Source organism: Candidozyma auris, chromosome 3 (genome assembly GCF_003013715.1).
Source record: "Candidozyma auris chromosome 3, complete sequence".
NCBI classification, from domain to species: domain Eukaryota; kingdom Fungi; phylum Ascomycota; class Pichiomycetes; order Serinales; family Metschnikowiaceae; genus Candidozyma; species Candidozyma auris.
This window is the reverse complement of record NC_072814.1, coordinates 954,335-978,641: the sequence shown is the minus strand read 5'-3', so window position 1 is coordinate 978,641 and position 24,307 is coordinate 954,335. Positions and strand designations below refer to the sequence as shown.

General features: G+C 46.7%; 10 protein-coding genes across 10 annotated transcripts; 6 read left to right on the top strand and 4 right to left on the bottom strand. All coding sequences in view use genetic code 12, as the record gives it.

The window, feature by feature from the left end:
• Positions 1-617: 617 nt before the first annotated feature.
• On the top strand, positions 618-1,172 carry FCR1 (Fcr1p; the record flags this gene model as incomplete). Its single annotated transcript, XM_054702117.1, has 1 exon — positions 618-1,172. The coding sequence occupies one exon, from the start codon at positions 618-620 to the stop codon at positions 1,170-1,172; it is 555 nt and encodes a 184-aa protein (XP_054558092.1).
• Positions 1,173-1,285: 113 nt separating this feature from the next.
• On the top strand, positions 1,286-1,996 carry CJI96_0003075 (uncharacterized protein; the record flags this gene model as incomplete). Its single annotated transcript, XM_029033419.2, has 1 exon — positions 1,286-1,996. One exon carries the CDS (start codon positions 1,286-1,288, stop codon positions 1,994-1,996), a length of 711 nt encoding a protein of 236 aa, XP_028892011.2.
• Positions 1,997-2,348: 352 nt separating this feature from the next.
• Positions 2,349-3,311, bottom strand: CJI96_0003074 (putative phosphomutase; the record flags this gene model as incomplete). Its single annotated transcript, XM_029033420.2, has 1 exon — positions 2,349-3,311. One exon carries the CDS (start codon positions 3,309-3,311, stop codon positions 2,349-2,351), a length of 963 nt encoding a protein of 320 aa, XP_028892012.2.
• Positions 3,312-4,609: 1,298 nt separating this feature from the next.
• On the top strand, positions 4,610-6,487 carry TPD3 (protein phosphatase 2A structural subunit TPD3; the record flags this gene model as incomplete). Its single annotated transcript, XM_029033421.2, has 1 exon — positions 4,610-6,487. One exon carries the CDS (start codon positions 4,610-4,612, stop codon positions 6,485-6,487), a length of 1,878 nt encoding a protein of 625 aa, XP_028892013.2.
• A 151-nt stretch (positions 6,488-6,638) lies between these two features.
• On the bottom strand, positions 6,639-7,163 carry ISA2 (Isa2p; the record flags this gene model as incomplete). The annotated part of the gene is made up of 1 exon (XM_029033422.2): positions 6,639-7,163. One exon carries the CDS (start codon positions 7,161-7,163, stop codon positions 6,639-6,641), a length of 525 nt encoding a protein of 174 aa, XP_028892014.2.
• A 274-nt stretch (positions 7,164-7,437) lies between these two features.
• On the bottom strand, positions 7,438-9,705 carry PMT2 (dolichyl-phosphate-mannose-protein mannosyltransferase PMT2; the record flags this gene model as incomplete). The annotated part of the gene is made up of 1 exon (XM_029033423.2): positions 7,438-9,705. The coding sequence occupies one exon, from the start codon at positions 9,703-9,705 to the stop codon at positions 7,438-7,440; it is 2,268 nt and encodes a 755-aa protein (XP_028892015.2).
• A 2,532-nt stretch (positions 9,706-12,237) lies between these two features.
• On the top strand, positions 12,238-13,236 carry TDH3 (glyceraldehyde-3-phosphate dehydrogenase (phosphorylating); the record flags this gene model as incomplete). The annotated part of the gene is made up of 1 exon (XM_029033424.1): positions 12,238-13,236. The coding sequence occupies one exon, from the start codon at positions 12,238-12,240 to the stop codon at positions 13,234-13,236; it is 999 nt and encodes a 332-aa protein (XP_028892016.1).
• Positions 13,237-13,501: 265 nt separating this feature from the next.
• On the top strand, positions 13,502-14,263 carry CJI96_0003069 (uncharacterized protein; the record flags this gene model as incomplete). Its single annotated transcript, XM_029033425.1, has 1 exon — positions 13,502-14,263. The coding sequence occupies one exon, from the start codon at positions 13,502-13,504 to the stop codon at positions 14,261-14,263; it is 762 nt and encodes a 253-aa protein (XP_028892017.1).
• Positions 14,264-14,302: 39 nt separating this feature from the next.
• On the bottom strand, positions 14,303-16,834 carry CJI96_0003068 (uncharacterized protein; the record flags this gene model as incomplete). Its single annotated transcript, XM_029033426.2, has 1 exon — positions 14,303-16,834. The coding sequence occupies one exon, from the start codon at positions 16,832-16,834 to the stop codon at positions 14,303-14,305; it is 2,532 nt and encodes an 843-aa protein (XP_028892018.2).
• A 2,912-nt stretch (positions 16,835-19,746) lies between these two features.
• On the top strand, positions 19,747-24,045 carry ECM17 (sulfite reductase (NADPH) subunit beta; the record flags this gene model as incomplete). Its single annotated transcript, XM_029033427.2, has 1 exon — positions 19,747-24,045. The coding sequence occupies one exon, from the start codon at positions 19,747-19,749 to the stop codon at positions 24,043-24,045; it is 4,299 nt and encodes a 1,432-aa protein (XP_028892019.2).
• Positions 24,046-24,307: the final 262 nt, after the last annotated feature.

Below are 24,307 nucleotides of genomic sequence, written 5' to 3'. Positions count from 1 at the left end.
GGCGGCCTGGGGCATGCCCGAGCCGATGAATGGCGGGAAAATGCTGAAAACGGCTGCGGTACCGAACAATGCTCCGTGGAGATCGAACCAGTGACCTAAAATTGCCTACTTTGTGGTATGAATGGGAAACGTCTCGGAAAAATCGCTCTCGGGCGTCACCGCTTCGAGAGTACAATTTTCAGTCGTGACGTTGTTGATTGTTTCGGGCGGGTTCTACCTCCACTCTAGTGTCAAAAAGTCTGGACATTTATTCTTTTTTTTCACTTTCTCTCTGGCTGCTGCTTGACGTGCTCGCGCAGCTGCTGCAGCCTTTCTTTATTTTTCACCCTATGCTGCCATGCAACTTACAGGCGCTCTGCACTTGTGCTGATGCTCACACCTCCATGAGCCAAGAGCATATAAACTAGCAGGACCCTGACGTGCGGGAGCTTGTCTGGTATAAAAAGCCATAGAGCCCCCTCACCTAGGCTTCGATTACATTGAATTTCTGTTTTTGTTTCCTTGACAAACTGCTTTCACATCTTCTCATCTTCCCTTCCTGGACTTCCCCAGTCTGCAACATTAGTCAGCGTGGGAACATATACTCCCATGGGGATCCTCGTTAGACCTTTTCTGCAATGTCGTCGCCAGATCACCACCGCAAAAAACGTATAGGCAAGGCTTGCGACTCGTGCCGTATTAAAAAGACCAAATGTGACGGTCGCAAGCCATGTCTGAGGTGTATCGCCGATAACAGAATATGCTCCTTCACAGATAAGCGCAAGAACAAGGAGAAGAGCCATCCGCCGGGTTATGTAGACTTACTCGAGACAAGAGTTGAGTTGCTCACCAGGCTGTTGGAGAAGATCATCCATTTGCTGGAACCACACTTGCCCTGGCTTGCGAAGCTCATGGAGCTGGCACGGCTGGAGCATGCGAAGCTACTGCCTGTTGACGAGGACACAGATAAAAGAGAAGGTTACGTGCCAATCAACGAGGTTGTGGATCATTTGATCTCAGAACATAGCCTTCTAAAAAATTTGCCTGTGGATTGGGAGGCACTGTCGCTGATGTTTACAGGAGCATCTCGAAGGAACCTCCCAAGGAGAGAGACAGTGACAACACAGAAGACGAGGAATTCGTCACGCGGCTTGACCAGGAAAACCCTCAGGCGCACGGCCACAAGAGAGTAGGTCGCCATCCGCTGCTGGCGCTGGACCGGTCTGTTCGCTCTGGGCTGGCGTCGAGAAAAGACCTGCGGCACCAGTACTCGAGCTACTCATCCTTGATAACCGACCAGCTCTCGATGGATGGCATCTCGTTGGCAGGGTACGGCTCGAGCAATTCAGCAAATGTTGTTCCACAAAGTCTATTCAAGCAGGAAACAAGCCCTCTTGTCACCAGAGCAGAATTGCACGAGCGCCGTCCTAGCGCTCAGATCTTCGCCGATGCAACGGGTGCTTCCAGTCTGCTGCTGCTGTTGGCGTCGCTAGCAGCCAGGCTAGAAAACCACGACATTGGGCCAACCTCTCCAAGTGCTCTCCTGCTGGGACTGGCCCTGGGCATGACACCAATGAACCTGCTCCTGGCATATAGTGATTCAACGATGCCTTCTCTGGCGGTGCTGACGACGCCTCAGCCTATGCTTCAGCCAGCAAGGAGCATGAGGAGACCGCTGACTTCCAAAGATAGCTTGTTCAGACCTCGCCCTGGTGACCATGTTCATAAGCTGAGGGCTGCAAGTCACCCCTTTGGCCAGAGCCATGTCCACTCTGCAAACTACAATCACCGCCAGGATGTTCCTCCTTTGCGGGCTAACGCACCTAATACTATAGCCCCTACAGCCGTTCCCAACCCTTCGATAACCTCCCCTCCTTTTCTCGACAGCACTGACACTCAGTCGCCTGAAATGGACGACTTTGTTACGTTCCCCTTATCTGACGATGCCATGTACCACGACCTCAACCTAGATGATAATTGGAAGGTCTTCTCTAGTGCGGAAGGCTCTCTGCTCTAATCTAAAGCAATAATTCCATGAAATAAGAGAACACAAAAAGTATCCATGTGAAGGATATTCCTCTCAGAAGAGGGTCAAATTGCAGCAATGCGTCTGTATTTATTTTAGAGTCGTTCGGCTCTTGTATGCATATTTTCTAAAATATATATGTTGGCTGTAGGTTTAATTATATCAAATCGGAGGCTTAAAATGCCGACTACTGTAGGTGAACTTATCCAGCTGTTTTAGACGGCTCAAATTCCGGTTGGAAATTTTCACTTTTTCGCTCAACGTGGGTATTTTGTTTCTCATTCGACATAATATTAAGGATCAATACAACGGAGGTAATTAAGTCGTCTTGGGAAGCCGCACATCACATAATGATCTTTGTGAGTCCCTTTTCATCCAACTTCTTCGCCTTCACCAAAACAGGAATCATCCCTCCAGTGCCAATGGCAAATGCACGATGTCCTAAAACCATCAATTGTGTTCTGATGGATCCAGAATGCGAGGTGATACTGACAAACAGATCTTTCTTCCTGTCGGTATTGTCGAAAATGTAGTTAAACAGTCCGTTCATTCTCAAGGCCTGCTCCCACACTTTCTCTCTATAGTCATTTTTGAAATAAATATCTTCCTCCTCAAAGCCATCCTCGATCTGGAAGCCTCTGCCGGAGTACTTTTTCTCTATTACACTTCTAGGCGATCTCTTATCGCAAATGTGTATACCAATCGTTTCTCTAAAATCTTCTTTGATCAATGGAGCCACCTCCTTGATGTTCACGTGCTCCTCCCAGGTTCCTATGAGTGTATCGACAGAACGACGGAACGGAGACAGGTAGTACTTGGAAGGCAACCTCATCCCGTCTTTCTTCTCAATGGCGATCTGATTCAGGTTATCCTTGGCCTGGGAGATGCCCAAATCCGTGAGCTCTGGATCTGGAGCCCATGTGATCTCTCCGTCGCCACATACACGCAGCCAGTGTCTATTCCACTCCTTCTCACCGTACTTCAAGTTGGCCAAATTGTGGAAACCCTGCCCGTGGCGGCCCAAGAAGAAGAGTTTGTATACTGTGTCGTCGTCTGCTTCCTCGTTGAGCTGGTCGAGCTCCTTGAACGTCTGATCCCACAGCTTTATTCTGCCGAAATTCTCCTTGAAGTAGTCGAATGTGGTTTCGTCAGTCTCTGGCAACAGCTGCTTGAAGAAACCGTCCACCACCTCGAACGACCAGTGGTTCCAGTCAGCGTGTTCCGCCAAGGCATTCTTGTAGGCGTTTCTGTCGTCTGTTTTTATGGTCGAGTTGAACACGTCGATTCCGTCTGGTAAAGTCGACATGGCGAAGTAAGTGGCAATGGAAACGAGAGCGAGAATCGAAAGCGAGATCCACGTCAACATATAAAGTGAGCGTGTCCCAGTTGCTCAAACCGTGGGTGCGACATAGGCGGCGCATGCCGGTAGAACCCACCGACTAGTAATTGCAAAGGTTGCTCCACCCGGGCAGCCAAAGCAAAATCCTCAAGAGCCCTGCTGATGAAGCAATTATGTACTGTGATGTAAAGTAGTGGTGTGTCGGAGAGCAACTAAACTAGGAGCCGTCTTTGGCGCTGCCCGCTCGGTAGGATTGTGTTACAGTACGTGGGGTGTCGCTGCCCGCTCAGTGGCATTGTGTCAGTATGTGAGATGTAGAAACAAGGATATTAGGCGATGGCTATTTTGCTTGGCTGCCGTGTTTGTGTCTTGTCTTTTGGACTTTTTCGACAACCTGCATCATCTGGTTGACTGGGTACAGAAGTAGTCACCGAGCTCAGTGGAATGCGTTTGCAGCCAACAGCCCGGAGCCACAGCTTGAGCAACGTATCTTATAATCAAGTTTTATCACACTATGGGTGATACCAATCTATGGTAACTAGTCTAACTTCTCTGCTTTTATCAAGGCATACTTTGGTACAAAGGTCCTGTGACTCTGGCGTGTCACCTCATGGTGACTGTTTTTAATATTGGCACACGATTCCGCCTTCTATACGAAATCAGCAGCCTCACCTCAAAAATCAACTTTTTGCATTATATTCGTAGAATTCACTCAAAGGTACTAATTGAATCATCAATTTCATTTCGTCAACGTATTAGATGTAATATTTCTACCCCGTTCCCCTCTGCCATTTATGTTCCATCTTTCTACATTGTGCTATCTTCCAGAGGTTGCGAAAAAGTCACTCCGGACACCTCAGCTCAGACGCTGCCTTTCCTAAAAACACCCAAAATCAAATGAACGTGGATTGAAAAGGAATTCGACTTCATGAATATCTCTTTAATTAACAGACACATCAATTACTATTTGTAGACCTTCAATGCTTCGCTATGCCATCTTCCCTGGCTTTGGTCGTGTACCTCACCAGACCCCGTCGACAACACCCACACAGTAATTCTCTACAACACTTTTTCACCAACAAGTTGGCTCCTCACGACCACCAGCCCTTCATTTTTCATACAAGTCGGAAGATTTATCAATTTACCTGCTGAGGTCTTTTCTTTCATCGCCGCATTTGCTGATTTGCCTTCATTTTCAGCTCACCCTTCAGCATTTTACCACCCCTTGACCTGAGTTTAGTCTGACCCGTTAACCGTCTCCCACTATGGAGGAATTCAACGATGATTTTTACCCATTGGCGTTGCTAATGGACGAGTTGAAGCATGATGACGTGTCGAACCGTGTGGAGGCAATGCAAAAGCTCGATTCCATTGCTATAGCGTTGGGCCCTGAGAGAACTCTTCATGAATTGCTTCCCTTCTTAAATGACGTTGCTCAGGACGACGAGGAGGAAGTCTTTGCTGTTTTGGCTGGCAAACTCGGAGATTTCATTCCGCTTATCGGCGGTCACCAGAACGCGGAGCCTTTGATCCACATCTTGGCCATCTTGGGCGCCATGGAAGAGCCCATCGTGAGAGACACTGCAGTAGAATCGCTAAACAAGATTGCCCCCGAATTAACAGATGATGAGCTCAACAGTCTTTTCTTGGAGTTGATTCGCTCGTTGTCACAAGGTGACTGGTTCTCAAAAAAAGTAGCCTCGTGTGGCCTCTACAAATCTGTCGTTGTCAGGGTTGATGCACAGTTGAGAAGAGAATTGTTGATGCTATACAATTCCTTGGTGAGCGACGATTCTCCTATGGTCCGCAGATCTGCAGCAAAGCATTTACCTGGTATCATCGATACGCTTACAGAGTACACCAGGGAGCACCCTAACTCCAACAAGAAAGTTGACGATAACGACTTAGAAATCATAAGCAAGATGTTCCACCATCTAATCAACGACGCACAAGACTCGGTTAAGTTATTGAGCATTGACGTTTTGGTGGCTATTCTCGAATACTTTTACTTCGTTCAGGATAGGTCTCACAATTCTGACTGTTTGGTTAGTGCCTTAAAGTTGATCAAGGACGACAGCTGGAGAGTCCGTTATGCCGCTGCAGACAAGTTCTCAAACATTGCCAATAACTTCAAGGATTCCGAGGCGGACTTGTTGCGCCTTATTGATCCTTTTATTGGCTTGATGAAGGATAATGAAGGTGAAGTAAGAAAGGCCATTGCCAAACAATTGCCAGACTTCTGCAAATTGTTGCCTAATCCCGAACTCATTGAATCAAAGATCATTCCGGTCGTTGACGAATTGTCTCAAGACCCTCATGAAAACGTGAGAGCATCCTTGGCCTCTACCGTGACAGGACTTTCGTCTATTTTATCTAACCAGTCTACGACAGACAGCTTATTGCCAATATTCTTGACAATGTTGAAAGACGAGTTTCCTGATGTAAGACTCAACATCATCTCCAGCTTGTCTGTTGTGAATGAGACCATTGGCATCAAGATGTTATCTACTAATTTATTGCCTGCCATCACAGAATTGGCCCAGGACACTAAGTGGAGAGTTCGTTTGGCAATCATCGAATACATTCCTAAGTTGGCTACCCAACTTGGCGTTGAGTTTTTCAATAAGGAGTTATTGCCCCTTTGCACATCGTGGTTATGGGACCCAGTGTTTGCAGTTAGAGATGCTGCTGTGAACAACCTCAAAGAGCTCACGACTATTTTTGGCTCTCAATGGGCAGAGGAACTGATTGTGTCACAGATTCTTAGTATAAGAGACGAAAAAATCGATGAAGAAGAGTCTAATAACGAGCCAGTGAACTTTTCAAACTTCATCATAAGAATTACCTGTCTTTTCGCTGTCACCAAGTTGATTCCAGTTCTTGAACCATCTGTAATTATCAAGAAGATATTACCATTCATCCATCTGTTGATCGCGGACCCTGTTCCAAACCTTCGGTTCAACGTTGCCAAATCATATGCGGTAGCTGCAGAGACTTTGGTCAAGAGCGGATCGAGCGAAGCAGCAAAGGTGATCGAAACGGAGATCATTCCAAATGTCAATGTTCTTATCAACGATTCAGACGTTGATGTGAGGTATTATGGGCAGAAGAGCCTTGATAGTATCAAGCAGTTGACAGCCTAAGTAGGGAAACACACATAACTCAAGTAACGATGAAATATTACGAAGATTCTTCTACGGCTCCACAGGGCGAGCTACTCTACTGTAATAATACATAATTAAAATTTAGATCCTATGTTCCCCAGATCCTATGCAATATGTACAAGAGCCCCTTTTAGCCCTTTGCAGCGTGAAGCTTCTCGAAATCAAAATCGAACGATGCTCCGCAGCCACAAGATGTAGATGTGTATGGCGAGTCAACGACTTTGAATGACGTGCCTATGAGTTCTTTTGTGAAATCGATCCTCGAATCCTGGAGAATTTCGAGCGACGACTCGTCAAAGATGACCTTTGCAGACTTAGCGTCTTCTCTCTCGAACACTAGCAAATCACTCTCCTTCTTGAGTTCTTCAGAGAGGTTCGTAAGCTCTAGATTATACTGGAAGCCATGACATCCACCACTTTCAACTTTGATCCGTAATGCTGAGTCAGGATTATTATCATCCTTGGCGATTTGCGCCAACTTATCTTTTGCACGATCCGTGATTGCAATCTTCAAACCAGTCTTTCCAGATACAAGCTTTGTCTTCTTGAAATCGTCAAACTCGCCCTGTGCTTCCTTCGGTAGAGCAAATGAGGACGACTTTAAAGTCTTGCCAGATTCTGTCGAGTAGAATCGGACTCTAGTATGCAATGCCATCAGATACCTTGGACAGCTTCTCAATATTTGCCTGGACAGCGGTAGCAGGCTAAATCTTATGGCTCTTGATATCATTGTGTAAATCTATGAAATAGGCAGTAGTCTTGAGTAATCTTACAATAAGCGGCTTATAAATGGTCAGTGAGACGTGGAATTATGTGCAGTGCACCAAATTTTGCTAGGAAGCTGTTGGTACGTAGATTTATTTTATGTATTAAAACCATCACATCTGTCATTAACGGGATGCAAGCAAAAACCTTAAGGCGGTTGCAAATTAGACATAGTTGTCGTTCGCAACTCTCCACGAAGGCAACAAGTCCAAGTGTTTCCAGTCTTCCTTGGGACCCTCCATGCCGAACGCGATCCATCTGAAGTACCAGAATGTTCCGATTACAGCAACATGCAAAACAGCGTAGACAGCAAAGTAAGCAGCACGTTTAGCTGGCGTGGTGGAGCGCTTCAAAGGAGCGGTGAAGGCATCGACCTCGTAGACAAACACCAACATAGCAAAGTACAATGCGGGCAAGTAGTGGTGAACGTAGGTGACTCTGCCCATAATAACGAACGGCATGAAGTGTAAGCCCCAACCAAACATAGGATAGATACCGCCCATCAAAAATGTTTTGAGCTTATGTGGGTCGGCAAAATCGTTTATTTGTCTCTGCCACCTGATCAAGTGGTATAAAGTGATGAAGCAGAACAAGACGACACCGAAAGTCGAGGGCCAGGTGGTTGCGGGAGAGCCAATCAAGAAGTACTTGACTTTGTCGCTTGCCCAGGAGCACATTCTGATACCAGAGTGCAAAGTTGGCCACTGCCAGAACTTAGACGCCAAGTCGTCCTGCTTGTCATCGTCCGGCACCAAGGCGTTGTTAGTGGCCATCATGGCCAAATTGAGCTGAATGAAGTCCTTGAAAAAGTTGGTCCTTGGCAATTTAAAGTCCTCAGGGGCATCTGGCAAGATCTCGTTTCTGTTATTCTCGATATTCCACCACGTTCTCTTATCCTTACGGAATGGGTTCTTGAAACAGACTACCTCACCTTGTCTGAAACCCCACTGAGGCAATGAGTTACCAGGAACACCCAAGTAGCAGCCCAAAGCAGCGCTCTTCAATCTGAAGGATGTGGTCAATGGGTGCAATTTTAAAGAGTCCTCTTTACCGTGAGACTCCATGATCTCCACAATCCAGTTATCCTTGAGGTCACCAATGGTCAAGTTGCCGTAAGCGGCAACTTCCCATTCGGACTTGGAAAGAGGAGCAGCGATTTCGTGGGTGTGCAAGTTTCTTCCTGTCATTGGGTGCATAAGTCTGACAGTCATACCGTCAAGAACGTACTCAGGTTCCTTGTTAGTTTCTGGCTCATAGTAAGGGAGACCACGGGCTCTTTGGAATATCCAGTTGTTATTAGAGTCCTTGTGTGAGTACGTGGTCACCTGCTGTTGCTTGGAGCCCTCAGGGAAGGTTTGAACGTGCGAGTGCAACAAGCCACCCGTCAAACCTTGATTTTTGAGCGTGACGTAGGAGTGGCCAATGGTAACGTCTCTTGGACCGCCACCAACATCGCTATTTTCCAAGTTGGCCTGGAATAGGGAAGACATGTTGGCATCACCGGTACCGGACTTGTACAAGAGGTCGAAGTGTATCTTGAAAGACACCAAGAAGACACAGAAGGGCACAATGATCAATGCCACAATTCTAGCAGCCCAGTGAAAGAGATATTTCTTCCAAGAAATGGACTTGTCACCGAGCTTGTTCCACAAGTCAACCACAGTGTAGATACCTACAAGGGTGGTGACGAACAAACCTACCATCTTGGTGGACATGGTGCAGCCAATGCACACACCAGTTATCAAGAGCCACTTCCACCATTTACGGGAGAACTCTTTGTTGGGGGTATTGAAGTTGTTGAAGCGGGAAAAGGCCAACACGGTGGCGGTGGTGAAGAACAAAAGCGGAGAGTCAAGCAAGATGAACTTGCCAAGGGTCACGTAGGATAGCTCGAAGGTGACCATGGTGGTGAAAAGCCAAGTGGAAAGAAGCGAAAAGCCAATCTCTTTACATGTGAAGTAGGCCACTGGCGCACACAAGCCCGAGAACAACACCTGGAAGAGTCTCATTTTGGTGTAGTCAATGTACTCAGGGTACGCCTCGCCGGAAGGGAAGTCCCAGGAGCCATTGTAGCCGGCAAGGTAACCAGAAAGACCCACGAGCATCTTACCTAAAGGAGGGTGGACGTCGTGGTAGAATTCGTGTCTCAAGTAGTAGGAGCCGAACTTGCCAAAATGGGCCTCATCCCACACAACGTGGTTGTTGACAGAGATTCTGTATGCCCTCAAGAGAAACGAAGCCACAGTGAAAACAAGGGGGGCCAACCAGCTCTCCAACTTGAGTAGAGCGTTGGTGGTGGACTCCTCATACTTCGACTCGGCGTAGTCTTCAGCAGACGCCTCGTTTTTCAATGAAGACCCCAGAGCAGCCAGACGGGTTTTTCTCGAGCGCACTGAGGAATTTGTATCCACATTGACTCCCGAAGGTGGCATCTTGAAGAAGCGGTAATGGTTGGAGAAAGTTGTAGTTGGAAAAATACTACGTGTTAAAACACGCGGAGCGTAGCATCAGATGCAGGGCGTGGGAGATGGAGAGACAGAAAAGTGACAGATTGGGAGGCTAAGGAGGAGTAATTTTGAAAGTTAGTGGAAACAAGTAGAGAGAATTATTAGAGACGTTTTAGGATTCTGGCCCAAATTAGAAATCCTGGTACCCGGGGGTCGTTGGCACGAGGAAGGTGGGAGAGTAGATGGGTGCGAAATTACGATGATCGGCTTTTTGGTGCAGCTGTTCAGAGGAGAAGGCATGCAAGCAACGAATTGAAGCAGAAAGGGGATTTGGGGAGAGAGAGAGGTCATTTCAAGAGGGTTACTGTACAAACCTTTTTTGAGTTCCAACAGAATTAAAAAGTCGGTTTTTCTTTTTTTAAACCAGCTCCACTGAGGACGGGAAACCGCATTTGAGTAATGGCTGCAAAATCTCGCTTGAAGCCCTCCACGAGGCATGCAACAGCATAGGTGATAGAGAAAAAGCAGGTTCTGGTTCAAGAGGGTGCCGAGAAGTCAAGCGCACCTTTCAAAATGAAATTTGATGAAGTTGGCTGGGAATTGACCACGAGCAGTTTCTTCCAGGGTAAACTGGTGTACGGGTGGGGATTTGTACCAAATTACAGGAGGAGGACGTACTCGGACCTGGATTTCCCCCCACCCCCAGCCCCCCCAAATACTTTTTGGCTTAAGTTGGAAAGCTCCTGGAATGTGAAAACCGAAAAAGCAAGGACATCTTTTTTAATTGAGCAAAATGCCTAACCAGAGCAATCCCAAACTTTTGAGGTCCCCTCACATTTGCAGCCAAAACGTTTCCAACCTGCGCCAGTGCAAGCACGCCCCATTGGATGCTCGTCACAAACCAGATCATTAACCACATAGTCAAGTTTTATCAGTATGATGATTGTGCTTAGTGCCTGATTCTTCAATGACGACATGAACGAACACCATAAAACACAACATCATGAGTCGCGGAAGGCCTCTTGTACGCATTTTCAGTGCACTCGGTACCTCCATTAGCAGTCAGAGATAGGCAGAAGACACAATTTGCACTTGGTGGAACCGGTCACTTTCGTATTGTAGATGGACGATAATGAGATGTGAGAGGGCCCTTAATTTTTTCGATTTGTCGAAACGAGCAAACCGGATGTAGCGCAATTCTTTACAAAAAAATGACCAATGTGATACGCCTTGTCTGTACGTTTGCACCATGACAACCACATCCTTATTCTAGAGCAATGGTCGAAGACCACCGGGGGTATTAGTCCGGATAAGAGAAGTGCGTTTCGTCATGTACTAATGGTTGCAAAATCCATTAGCGTAGTAGTATTGAGCTTTATGCTGATTGAAAGTTTATGCAGCGAAGGCGACTAAAGGGCCAGTAAAGCTCTTTAACTGCATAAAGCAACAGTTCTGTAGCCTGTATGGATCCTCGGTAGCTGAGGCAAGTGCCTCCATAAATGCACTGTCTTCAAAAAAACGCACTCTTCTGATAATGTTGTAAGGGAAAGAACTTGACATTCCCATAGTCAATGAACAAACTCACCCATTTGCCAGCCTCGGTTTATTTTTCATGCCGTGGAACCCGCTGAGTTAATCAAGGCATTGCCACAGTCTTACTGCAAACTGGAACTGTATCCACCGCTATAAGTGTGCCCAGGCACCAACGAACCCTGAAAAGCGATGCTTTAAACATTTTGAATGCAATTGCATGATATTGATCACCCGCAAATCCTTTTTAATTGCAATTGACTCCTTTGCCTGGGTCTCTCGGCATTAGCACCTTCGCACATTGCCAAAGCCTTCCCCCAGCGCTCAGAAGCAGTCAAGAGACACCCCACGCATAACTTCACAATTGCCTCGCTTCGATTTTTTTTTTTTTGCAATACAACTGAGTTCTACTTTCCGAACTAGCCGACGCACATCGGCCTTTTACTATAGCAATTGCAATTGTCTCCTAATATTGCCCCTAGCAAGCGCTTTCACTGCCCCAGTGCTCAGTGCCCACCGTTTCTGCACAACCACCATAGATTCGCGCAACCACTTTGGCCCACGCTTTGCTCGCACAGGGCACCTTCCATCATTTTCTGTCCCTCGCTTTGTCGCTCTCGCTCGCTTCCCGTGATCGGCCGGGTTCCCATCTGTCCGGCAATTTTTCATTTTCCAGAGATACCACAGCAGCTCTAAGAGCCTCTCACTGAACGGCTGAAGCCCAATCCATTGGCCTCAATTGCTTAAGTCATCCAACGCCCGAATCGTCCGCCTCTAGCCCTAGTTGGCACCGACACCCGTCCATCCTGTCCAGTAGTTTGGCCAGCTTCACTGGCGCCTTGCATTGTGCAGGCCGGTGCACCCTCCCTGCCAACTCATGGAGCAGATTGCCCCGGCGGTGCGGGATATATAAGTGCATAAATTTCCCAGTGGAAAATTCCCTTCTCTCCTCCTTTCCCATAGTAAATTTATTTTCCCTTATACAACATGGCTATTAACATCGGTATCAACGGTTTCGGCAGAATTGGCCGTCTCGTGCTCAGAGTCGCCTTGACCAGAAAGGACATCAACGTCGTTGCTGTCAACGACCCTTTCATTGCTCCTGACTACGCTTCGTACATGTTCAAGTACGACTCCACCCACGGTCAGTACAACGGTGATGTTAAGACCGACGGCGACAACTTGGTCATTGACGGCCACAAAATTGCCGTTTTCGGTGAGAAGGACCCTGCTGCCATTCCATGGGGTAAGTCTGGTGTCGACTACGTCATTGAGTCCACCGGTGTCTTCACCAAGCTCGACGGTGCCCAGAAGCACATTGATGGTGGTGCCAAGAAGGTCATCATCACTGCTCCTTCTGCTGACGCTCCAATGTTCGTTGTTGGTGTCAACGAGGATAAGTACAACGGCGAGACCATTGTGTCCAACGCCTCCTGTACCACCAACTGTTTGGCTCCATTGGCCAAGGTTGTCAACGACACCTTCGGTATCGAGGAAGGTTTGATGACCACCGTCCACTCCATCACCGCTACCCAGAAGACCGTTGACGGTCCTTCGCACAAGGACTGGAGAGGTGGTAGAACTGCCTCTGGCAACATTATCCCATCTTCTACCGGTGCTGCTAAGGCCGTCGGTAAGGTTATTCCAGAATTGAACGGTAAGTTGACCGGTATGTCCTTGAGGGTGCCAACCGTCGATGTTTCCGTTGTCGACTTGACCGTCAGATTGAAGAAATCTGCTACTTACGAGGAGATCTCTGCTGCCATCAAGAAGGCCTCTGAGGGTGAGTTGAAGGGCATTTTGGGCTACACCGAGGATGCCGTTGTCTCCACCGACTTCTTGGGCTCCAACTTGTCCTCCATCTTTGACCAGAAGGCTGGTATCTTGTTGTCTCCAACTTTCGTTAAGTTGATCTCTTGGTACGACAACGAGTTCGGCTACTCCACCAGAGTCGTTGACTTGTTGGAGCACGTTGCTAAGAATTAGCTATCCATGAAGTTGTGATTGGCTCGACGCCGCTTGCAACTGGCCTTACGATAGTAAATGAAAGACATTACTAAAAAAATGTATGATTTTAACTCATGTAACTGTAAATCTCGCAATCGGTACGAATCTTCCCATTTTGTGCTTGTTTGCCTGGGGTGTTTTGTTCCTGTCTCATAACACCATATGCATGAAGCAGCATCACCAAACAGTATAAATCAACCGAAAGGTCCGGTTCATTTCCAAACCCCTCCTCAATTTTCTTTACATGAGGTTTCTCCTAGATCAAAATTTCCATGTCTACAAGGCAGATTCTGTGCCCACATTCACAAAATCTCATCTTGCCACAATTGAAGACTACACCGCAAACTATGTATACAACAAGTATATATCTACAACTACAGACACTGTTTCTAAGTACGAAAGCGTGGAAGACGTCGAAATCGACGTCAATGCCGACCTTATAAACGAAGGTGATCTTACAGTGAGCTATGTTTATATAAAACACGGTCTGGCCTCGCAGATGGCTTGTTTTATTGAGATCAACAAGAATGTGTTAGCCTTGTTGAAGTCAGGGGCGCCGGAGTTTTTGGTGAATTTGCTCGAGGCCGTGGATTTTGACAAGCCCGTTCTGCTTCGTCCGCAGCCCGTGAACAGTGAAGGAATTGGGGCGTTGGTGGACTCGATGGCTCCTGTGCTTCGTGTGGATCTGGGGATTATGGGGAATATCGATATCACTTTTACACCAAAAGTGAAGTTACAAAAAGACTCCTTAAAGGAGATCTTGATTAACGTTCCAAAAAAGGACTCCAGCAGGTTATTGAAGGGGTCTGAGAAACCGATGCAAGAGTTAGTACTGTGGTTGAGCAAGGCCACTCGCGTCAAGTTCCAAAACTTGGAAACAAAGACATTCACCAGTGATTTAATCTGCATATCCAAGAACGGCAGGATCCGTCTTGTGGGGGACAATATCTTAGACGACGCTTCGGCAACTACGTTGGTGACACAAGTATGCCGTGCACTAGCATAGACTAACGAATGACTACTATGTGTATATTGAAGCATCTAGCTAGGTGAACATCATCACAATGGTCCACATGATCGATGCAGTGACAACCAAAAACCCTGCCCAGATAATTCCCGAATGGGTCGCTGGTGAATGCCGGATTCTTTGAAGATTAAGATTAATACTAATCATGCTGAATATAAGGGCAAAAAGGAACCCAAATACTAGCATAATAAACACAAATGCATTGTTGGCGTCGCTTAACTGTAAGTCCTCTTGCTGGAGTCTGAGGATGCCGAATATAATGCCAAAATTAATGCCAGAAATGAATAAAGATGTAAAGCACAAGGTGAAGTAAATGAATGATAAGGTGGTGTCGTAGTCGTACACAAATCTTGCCTGGTAGTCGTTTTCCTCGTTGAAAAACAGCGCTTCTTCATCAAGAGAATCGTATCTTGAGACATTGCCGTGTTCATTATCCAAGAGACTCTTTTCCTTTGACGAGTACGAAAACCTTCTAAGAACACGAAACGACTTAAGAAGTCGCAACCTTGAGCGGATAACGGATAAAATTACATTATTGAGAAAAGAGTCATCAACATCGCCACTGTTCTGAAGATACCAGTAGTAGTTCTCGTCGTCGTCGTCGCCAATGTTATCAAGGGCGGATAAGTCTTGCATTCTCTGCACGTATTCAGCATCGAATGAGTGAGACGGCTGTACACTGTGCATGTTTCCATCATCTACGTCCTTAGTCTTGGGCAGAACGCTGGTGGGATCAGGCCCATACATATGCTGCAAGGAAGTATAAGACTTTTGTCTGCTGAGAATGACTCTAGACTTATCTTGGATGAGGCTCTCATCATAGTTGTTTTGATTGTTGACGTACTCAATGTCCTCGTAATTCTTAAACAAATTTATGTTGAGGATTCTCAGATAGTGATTGTTTGGCTCCAATGGGATGTGATTGTAGTAACACGATCTCATATAGTCATACATGCGAAAATTTTTGAAGGGGTGTACAAGGGAGTTTCGAAGAAAGTTTTGTATCTTCACTGGTAATTTTTTGAGGCTGATTGGCCTGTACTTGACAGAAAGCTGGTTCCCTGTGATGTTTGTGGAGAGTGACTCGATAAAATCGTACAAATTTGTCCCGTTGCTATGAATGCTTAACTTGTCGAAAGGAAACGGATCCATGTCGGTAACATCAAGCAGGATGCGTGGAGCTACTTCTCGACTTGTGAATATGTTTTCATCATGGAGCATGTAGAAGCTATCTTCGTAGTCTCTAGTATCGACAGTTGAAGGTGCGTTTGTAACGTCCGGCGCTGCGTTGCTTTCGTTAGTCAACAGGGAGGTCACTGACTCGAACTCATGTTGCGACATGTCATGCTGCTGGCTAGCATTCTTATGCAAGAAGTACCTCGTCCGATCACTCACCATCTTCAAAGAAGGACTAAGGTTGTCACATACAACGGCATTGATGGTTAGTTTTGTCATCGAGGTCACTTCGTGAGAGACAAGATACTCAGTCAAGAGATTTTCAGCCTTGATTTGAGCCTGTTCGTTGTCAGCAAGCATATACTGTAGAAGGCCATCAACAACATGATTTGGAAGACAGCAATAGGAATACTTTCTCAAGCCACCGGTGTGAGCAATAAGGATCGAAGAAGGTTGGTGTTCATGCGAAATGATGTAGGATGGGTCAGCATCGTCAGAGCTCTTAGTCAAGTAGATGACAGAGACTTTACTGGAGCCCTTGAATTTTTGCAAGTTCAAAAACACATCTATGCTGAGGGCCAAGTCGCTTTTGGACGTCTTATCCTTCGGTAGCAATGAGTGCAATGCAAAGTTCTTCTTGAGCAAACTAACGAGATCAAACTTCGCTAGCTGATCAACGTTATAGTCGACCTGGACGTTTTCGTACACAGAGGACTCGTCAGAGACCTGAGAAGCGTGCGAGTCGGTGGTGCCATGGGAAGCTGTTTTCCCGCCGCGGGGTGAGGCGTAAAGAAACTTGCGGTGCAAGGAAAGATGCAAATTCTTTGTTTCCCGCTCAATCTCCTCCAAAAGAGTAGTGATTTGAGACGTGAGTGGCGAAAGGTCAAAGTTAATAAACGACTGGGGGTTGGAGTGAAGATAGTGGGAAAGCACGGCGATGAAGTGCCTCGACTTGGCCGAGTCCGGGTAGTGTTTGGCGAGTTTCTTGAAAATCTTCTTTAGAGCTATTTTCTGAAGCATAATATACTTTGTGAGTTTCTTCACCGTGGCAAAGATGTCGTTGATCACATGGTAGTGGAAGGGCACTAGCTTATGGTACTTCGACGCTGGATCGTCGTCTGACGACTGGAGCACCAACTCAAAGTCTGTCTTGTACATATTGAGCTTTCTGTGAAGCTCACCCGTCTTGGTCACTAGAAACAAATTCACATAGTCAAAGTTCTCCACAAACTTCTGATGGAGGAGCCGTAGCGACGGTTGCGGTTGGTCCAGTTCTGTGATGCGGCGAATGGTCTTCTTTAAGTCATTGTAGTCGATGTTGTACACCTTCCATTCTGGAATCGATAGGCACGCTAGGTTCTTGCCAAACTTCATAAGAAGACGGCACTAAGGAAACAGGCAAACAGGCGGGTTGGGAGGAAGAAGGAGAGCACGGGAATGAGAAGTATATGAGAGTCAATGGCGATACAGGAGTGCGCAGGCGGCCATGCGAGAGAATGAGCCTGGCAATTAATTAGGTGGGCTCGGTCGATGTGGGTAGGAGACAGAGGGACGGTCAAAGGCCAAAAAAAAAAAGAACGTTTAGGTCACACGACAAAAACATCCACTTAAGTACATGGAGGGCATTCTCTGCAAGTGTTGTTTGGCCAATCAAGCACTTGTGCCCGGGACAGGCTCAATTTGCAACTGTACAGCTGGTGCCGCGCATTGATCATAGACTATCAATAAGCCAGGCACAAAGGAAGTAGCCGCACCCACGTGGACGCCCAAAACCAGAGGAAAAAGTAGTCAAAGAGCTTTTGGTGGCGATACTGGGAACATCTGAAGTGGATGATTTTTGCTCAAGTACCAAAACTAACATAAAATATTGGCAGTGGCATCACACGAGAGAATACTCAGAAGAGAAAGAGGCGTATGGACGAAATGCGCACCGGGCAAGTGCATAGGTGCAAATGACACAAAAGAATGGAATGAGCTGGTCGAATAGTCATTCCGTTGGAAGACAATAGAAGCACGACCCGCCGGGGTTAAAAAGGGTCCATTGTCGACGGCGATATCTGGCAAAAGCCCCCAAAAAGAGAATTCTCTACATACTCATAAACCATTCTGTTTGTATGGGAGTTGCCATTTTGAGGAGCTGGAGAATCCATTCTCGTCTCTCAGTCCTCTCTCTCTCAGTATGTGTATCTGCAGAGTAGATCCAAGCGAGGGAATGCGAGTGGCTGCTGAGCGCTGCAAACAACACACAAGCCAACCTCTCGAGGTCATCGCAGGATTTTCCTTGTTGCCAGCTCTTCTTAGCGCTAAGTGCTAGACCCCGATCGATGTGCTGCCGCTTATTAGTCCAGGCTACCTCTCACACTAGCGGCCAGCGTAAAGTTGCCCTGGACGCGCGCTGGCGTTCACAATCTTATCACCATTTTGCGCTTATCCTGCTCAAGAGCCCTTTCGTGCGTTCGCTCAAGCACTAATCTGTGCGGTCTTGCAGGCCAGAGTCAACTAATGCTCTCTCCAATATTAGCCCTGGCCCTTTGGCCAAGGACTGATCTAGGGCACATGAAGGGCCCTGCCTACTCACACAGAGCTTTCATGTGATACATATCTAAGTTTCCTCGTGCAATGTACATCCCACCCCTCCGTTATCTTTGTATTTGTAGTTCCTGCCTGGTCAGTGGCTGCGTTTTTGCTTGCTCGGTGGCTGAGGGGTGATGAGGTTTAAGCGGGAAATCATTGCATCATCAAATGTATCGAAGAAAACGCTTCCCGGATTACGCCCGTTGGTTACCGAACTCCTTTTGTGTCTTCTGCTTCGTCTAGACCGGAGTTGGATCGTCGGAATTGCTGTCAGAGTGAAGGCACCCATGCTTGTCGCGCTTTTTGCTTGTCGCTTTGCTGGGTGCAAATTTTGCTTTTTAGACATCTAGAGATGCGGTTTTTGCACCCTCCGCATCAAAGCTGACGGGATGCCAACGAATGAAGTGTCGTTCAATAAATGTGACCTTCAGGTTGCATAGGGCGTGGAGGTCCCCACAGCCATGGTCCAGAAATGTACATTTGCATGTCTGCACTCGATGTGTCGAACCTCATAGCTTCAGAAGTTGAATCTATTTCGTATTCACATCTCCTGCTGGAGCCTACAATCTGAGTATAACTCCGTTTTTTGCAAGGCAATCAGCAGAGAACGAAATTGCAAGGTGCTGGCTACAAGATAAAGGTGACACATTTTGGCTATCATGGCATCCAAAGCTTTTTCCAAGATTGAAATGGCCTTTCAGCAACACGCCACTAGCTAAGAGAACGGGTTAGTCTGCTCCTGAGAGCGGTAAAGCCAAAAGCTCTCCTAAACACCTTAGGAGCATGAGTTTATTGAATCACCGATCCGTGGGGACCATTCGGCTGTTACAAATAGCCTTCTACAATTGACTATATGAGGCGTTACACATTGTTTAGCCAGACTGTCTTCTAAAATTCCTTTATTTATTGGAAAGTTCAAGAGTTGATTCCCTAAGGCATCACCCAACGAACTTTTGGGTGCCTTAAAAACAGTCCAAGTCTTAATCCACCCCGGAAAACATCCTGAATTTCCTAGCAGCCTCAGCATTCACCTAAAACCATGGTCAGATGATTTAGATCCTATTCAAACCACCGGTACTTTAGTCACAGCGTCTAGTCCGCTGAACCGAGGAATACAGAAGTTGCCGAACGATGAAAATCCAGCTTGTTCAAGCATTTCTCGAACCGAGATGGGGACCAAAAATCCAAACCGTTTTTGCAATAGCTCATCACGTTTTTTTTGCGCATTCTGTTCACCATACCTCGCTTCTTCTTCGTTTATAGCGGTCCCCACTTTCGCAGCCAAAATCATGCAAGCGAAGTGCTCACTGAAACGGTGCCTTTGCACGTGATACGACGACACCAGGTGACAAGCAAGCTGTATACGAAAAGATCGAGCAACATGAGTTTTAAGAGATACAGTGAACGCAGCAATTCTACTTTCTATCCATCTTCGTCAAATATTGAAACCACCTTCGAAACACTAAAAATAATGTTCTTCCACCTCTGCCCTCGAATCTACAGCCAATAGCCGCGCATACTAATGAGCTTACTGATTGTGGGTGGTCACGTGAGATTAGTCAATATGATTTTTTTTGTGCTAGTACATGGTGCTTACTTCCCAGTGTACCATGTGCACCACCGTATCACAAGAGACGGCCCTTATATTCCAACATGCATCCTGCTAACTAGTACACTTTCTTTTCCCAAAGGTTCCTCAATTTTCAGTTTCTATGAGCACGCAGATTGAAGCCTTAGCCTCTGTCATCAAGGCCGCTTCCCTGGTGACCTTCCTGACACTGGCTGCAAAAGCGGTGCCTTCACCTTATGCTGCGTTTTTAGAAGTCCACCAGCTCCTTGCTGGGAACGAACCATTTTTCCAGGTTTCTTCATATTTGCAGCAGCTTGTTGAGCAAGAGAACGAAAAGGAAAAAAGTGGTGAGGAAAATGACCAAAGTTCAGAGCAACAGCTTGCGACCACTATAACCACCGACTCCAAAACGCTTTTTCAGAACCTACCTTTTTTGTCCCTGGGCGTCTTCAAGACTCGTGCTGCTGTTGCCCATGTTGAGGTTACCGATGCTGACTTTTCTATTGCTGCTGCTTTGACAGACTTGCCTTACCCAGTCTTCATTTCTCATGGCGCTGCTCACTCGTATAGCGTCTCGCAGGCGGCCTACGCTGCTGCATTTGCTGATAACATGTTGGTATTCCATTTATACTTAAGTACAGAGTCTGCTGTGGAAAGCATAAAAGGTGGCGTTGAGATTGCCACTAACTTGTCTTCTGCCGCCGAGGCTGCTGCTTTCTATGACATATCTGCGTTTTCCGCCTTGAACAAAGACTCCAAAGCCAAAGATGCCATTGTTCTTTTGGGCTCTCCTTCAGAACAATTTGTCAAATCTGCTACAAAAGAGCGGGCACTTTTATACCAGGTAAATGTTTACCAGCCGTTTGACTTGAAGGCTCTTCTCTCGCAGATCCCTGCTGGTGTGGAGACCCTTACCTTGGTTGAGCAGACTACCACATTGTCGTCTTTTTCTGCCTTGCTATTAAACTTCTTCAAGAACTATTCTACTTTGCAAACGTTGAAGAACTTCACCAAAGTGGTTGGTGCTAAGCTCGGTCACTACTCTGACAAGAATGCTGCTCTGGTGGTGAGTGCCCTCTTACAGAACACTAGATCAGATGCACCAAAGCAGAACCTGTTATTTGGCGATGTTGTGGTCTCTAAAGGGGATAGTGTCATTGAAAAACAGCATCATGAAGGCGTCAAGAAAGTGTATGCTTTAGAGCAAGCTTATTTCAAAGTCTTGTTTCAAGTGAACGACAAGTCTCACGTTTGGAACGACTTCTCTGCTCCTACCGTTGGCGGCTCTTCCAACCCAGAATACGGGTTTGGTGCTTTCTTGCATTTTGAACAGCAACAGTCTGCATTGGTGAACACTATCTCTAACGCCATTCTGAAGAATTCATTTTCTTCATTGGACAACGAGAAGCTTATAGAACTTTTAACCCAATGGTTGGTCAGCGTGAGAACTAACAAACCGTACCAAGACTCAGAGGAAGTTGTCAGACTCTTGCAGACCGACTCTTCCTCCTCTGCCCAGCAGATACTTGCCCTCAAAGAGTACCTCGAGATCAGACCAAACTGGTTGGTTGGTTCTGACGCCTGGGCTTACGATTTGGGCTCTTCTGGTGTCCACAGCGTGATCTCTTCGGGAAAGAATGTCAACATGTTGGTCATTGACTCTGAGCCATACTCCAAGAAGAAGTTGGATCTTGTCCGTAAGAAGGACATTGGTTTGTATGCCATGAATTACGGCAATTGTTACGTTGCCTCCATTGCTATTTATTCTTCGTACACCCAAGTTTTGCAGGCTTTCATCGAAGCTGAAAAGTTTGACGGTCCATCTGTCATTTTGGCTTACTTGCCTTACGAATCCGAGAATGCTGACATATTGAGCATCTTGAAGGAGACCAAGCTTGCTGTTGATAGTGGCTACTGGCCATTGTACAGATACGATCCTTACAGTGAGGACGAGGAACAGAAGTTCAAGCTTGATTCCTCTTCTTTGAGAAATCAATTAAGGGACTTCTTGGACAGAGAGAACAGATTGACTCTTTTGGCTAAGAAGAACCCAGAGCTTCTGAGAAACTTGACTGCCACTGCCAACACCGAAGCTCAGAAACAGCAGACACGTGTAGAAGACGAATCCTACAAGCAGTTGTTGCAAGGCCTTTCCGGTCCTCCATTGACTTTAGCGTTTGCGTCCGATGGTGGTAATGCTGAGGCTGTGGCCAAGAAGATCAACAGACAGGCTTTGGCTAGAGGTTTGAAATCTACTGTCTTGTCTATGGATGACGTTTCTGTCGAGGACTTGCCTCTTGAGACCAATATCATCTTTGTTACGTCCACTGCCGGTCAGGGTGAGTTCCCCAACAATGGTAAGGCTTTTTGGGATGGTTTGAAGCTGGCTCAAGACTTGGACTTGACATCAATCAAGTTTTCCGTGTTCGGGTTGGGTGACTCCAAGTACTGGCCAAGAAAGGAGGACAAACACTACTACAACAAGCCTGGCCAAGACTTGTATGCCAAGTTGAAGCTCTACGGGGCTGTTGAGCTTGCTGAGTTGGGTCTCGGTGACGACCAGGATCCAGATGGATTCAACACTGGATACGAAGAGTGGTTGCCAAAGATTTGGAAAGCTTTGGGTGTTGATGGCGTTGAAGGTGTGGAGGAGCCAAAGCCGTTGACCAATGAAGATATGAAGATTGGTTCGGATTACTTGAGAGGTACCATTGCTGAGGGTCTTCGTGACCAGAGCACTGGTGCTATCTGTGCTGTTGACCAGCAGTTGACTAAGTTCCACGGTATTTACATGCAAGATGACCGTGATATCAGAGACGAAAGAAAGCTGCAAGGATTAGAGCCAGCCTACTCTTTCATGGTTCGTCTTAGATTGCCAGGAGGCGCTGCTTCCCCCAGCCAATACTTGAAGTTGGATGAGCTTGCTGACGAGAGAGGTAACGGCACCTTGAAAATCACCACCAGAGCCACCTTCCAGTTGCATGGTGTTGTCAAGCATGACTTGAAGCCAGCCATTAGAGGCATGAACTCTGCTCTTTTAGATACTTTGGCTGCTTGCGGTGATGTGAACAGAAATGTTATGGTCTCTGCTCTTCCAGGCAACGCCAAGGTCCACAGACAAGTTGCCCAAGCCGGTTCTGAAATCTCTGAGCATTTGTTGCCATCCACAACAGCCTACCACGAGATCTGGTTGGAGGGCCCAGATGATTCTGACAAACCCGGCTACAAAGAAGCTTGGGAGAATAAGAAGGGCGGGCCTAAGTTGAAGAAGACCATGGTTGCTGGTAACGCTTTAGTTGATCATGAGCCACTTTACGGTCCTACCTACTTGCCCAGAAAATTTAAGATTGTCATTACTGAGCCACCTTACAACGACGTTGATGTCTATGCTCATGACATCGGTTTGATTGCCATTGTTGAGAACGACGAGGTCATCGGTTTCAACCTTCTTGCTGGTGGTGGTATGGGCTCCACGCACAACAATGTCAAAACATACCCAAGAACCGGCTCCATGTTGGGATTTGTTCCCAGAGACAAGATAAACCAGGCATGCGAGAAGGTCATGTTGGTCCAGAGAGACTTTGGTGACAGAACGAACAGAAAGCATGCCAGATTGAAGTACACCATTGATGACATGGGTGTGGAGGAATTTAAGGCCAAGGTTGAAGAATACTGGGGTGACAAATTCGAAGAGCCCAAGCCATTTGAGATCAAGAGTAACATTGACTACTTCGGTTGGGTCAAGGATGAAGAGGGATACAACCATTTCACTGCTTTTGTGGAAAATGGTAGAATTGAAGATACTCCTGAGTTGCCACAGAAGACTGGTTTGAGAAAGATTGCCCAATGGTTGCTTGAAAACAACAAGCCGGGTGAATTCAGATTGACCGGTAACCAGCACATTGTTCTTTCAAGAATTGCTGATGAGGACTTGCCCACAATCAAGGAGTTGCTCGCCAAGTACAGCTTGGACAACACCGACTTCTCCGGCTTGAGATTGTCCTCATCCTCATGTGTGGCTTTGCCAACATGTGGTTTGGCCATGGCGGAGTCCGAGCGCTACTTGCCTGAGCTCATTGGCAAGTTGGAGACTGCTCTTGAGGAGTACGGCTTGAGACACGACTCCGTAGTTATGAGAATGACTGGATGTCCAAACGGTTGTGCCAGACCTTGGTTGGCCGAAGTTGCTTTAGTTGGTAAAGCCATGGGTGCCTACAACTTGATGTTGGGTGGAGGCCACCATGGCCAGAGATTAAACAAGATCTACAGGTACTCGATCAAGGAGGATGAAATCATGGACATCTTGTTGCCATTGTTCAAGAAATGGTCGTTGGAGAGACTCGAAGGCGAACCATTTGGTGACTACTGTATTAGAACCGGGGTTATCGCAGAGACCACAGAGGGCAAGTACTTTCACGAGAACATCCCTGAAGAAGCATAGAGCGTTCAGATCATTTCAGTTCAAACACCACTTCATAGCATATTTATTAAATTCACGATATAGTACAAACAGATGTAGACGTTCACTAACCTCACCTAGTCCAGCTAGGCCGAGTCGATCACCAGCACCAGATAAGTCTGCAAATTCACAGTTTCTTCAGTTCCTTGAGCTTTGAGATAGTGGGCGTTTCATGGCGCTCCATCTCAAGAACGTCACTGATCTTCAATGGCTGAGCTGTCATGCTGACCATTCGAAGTCTTCG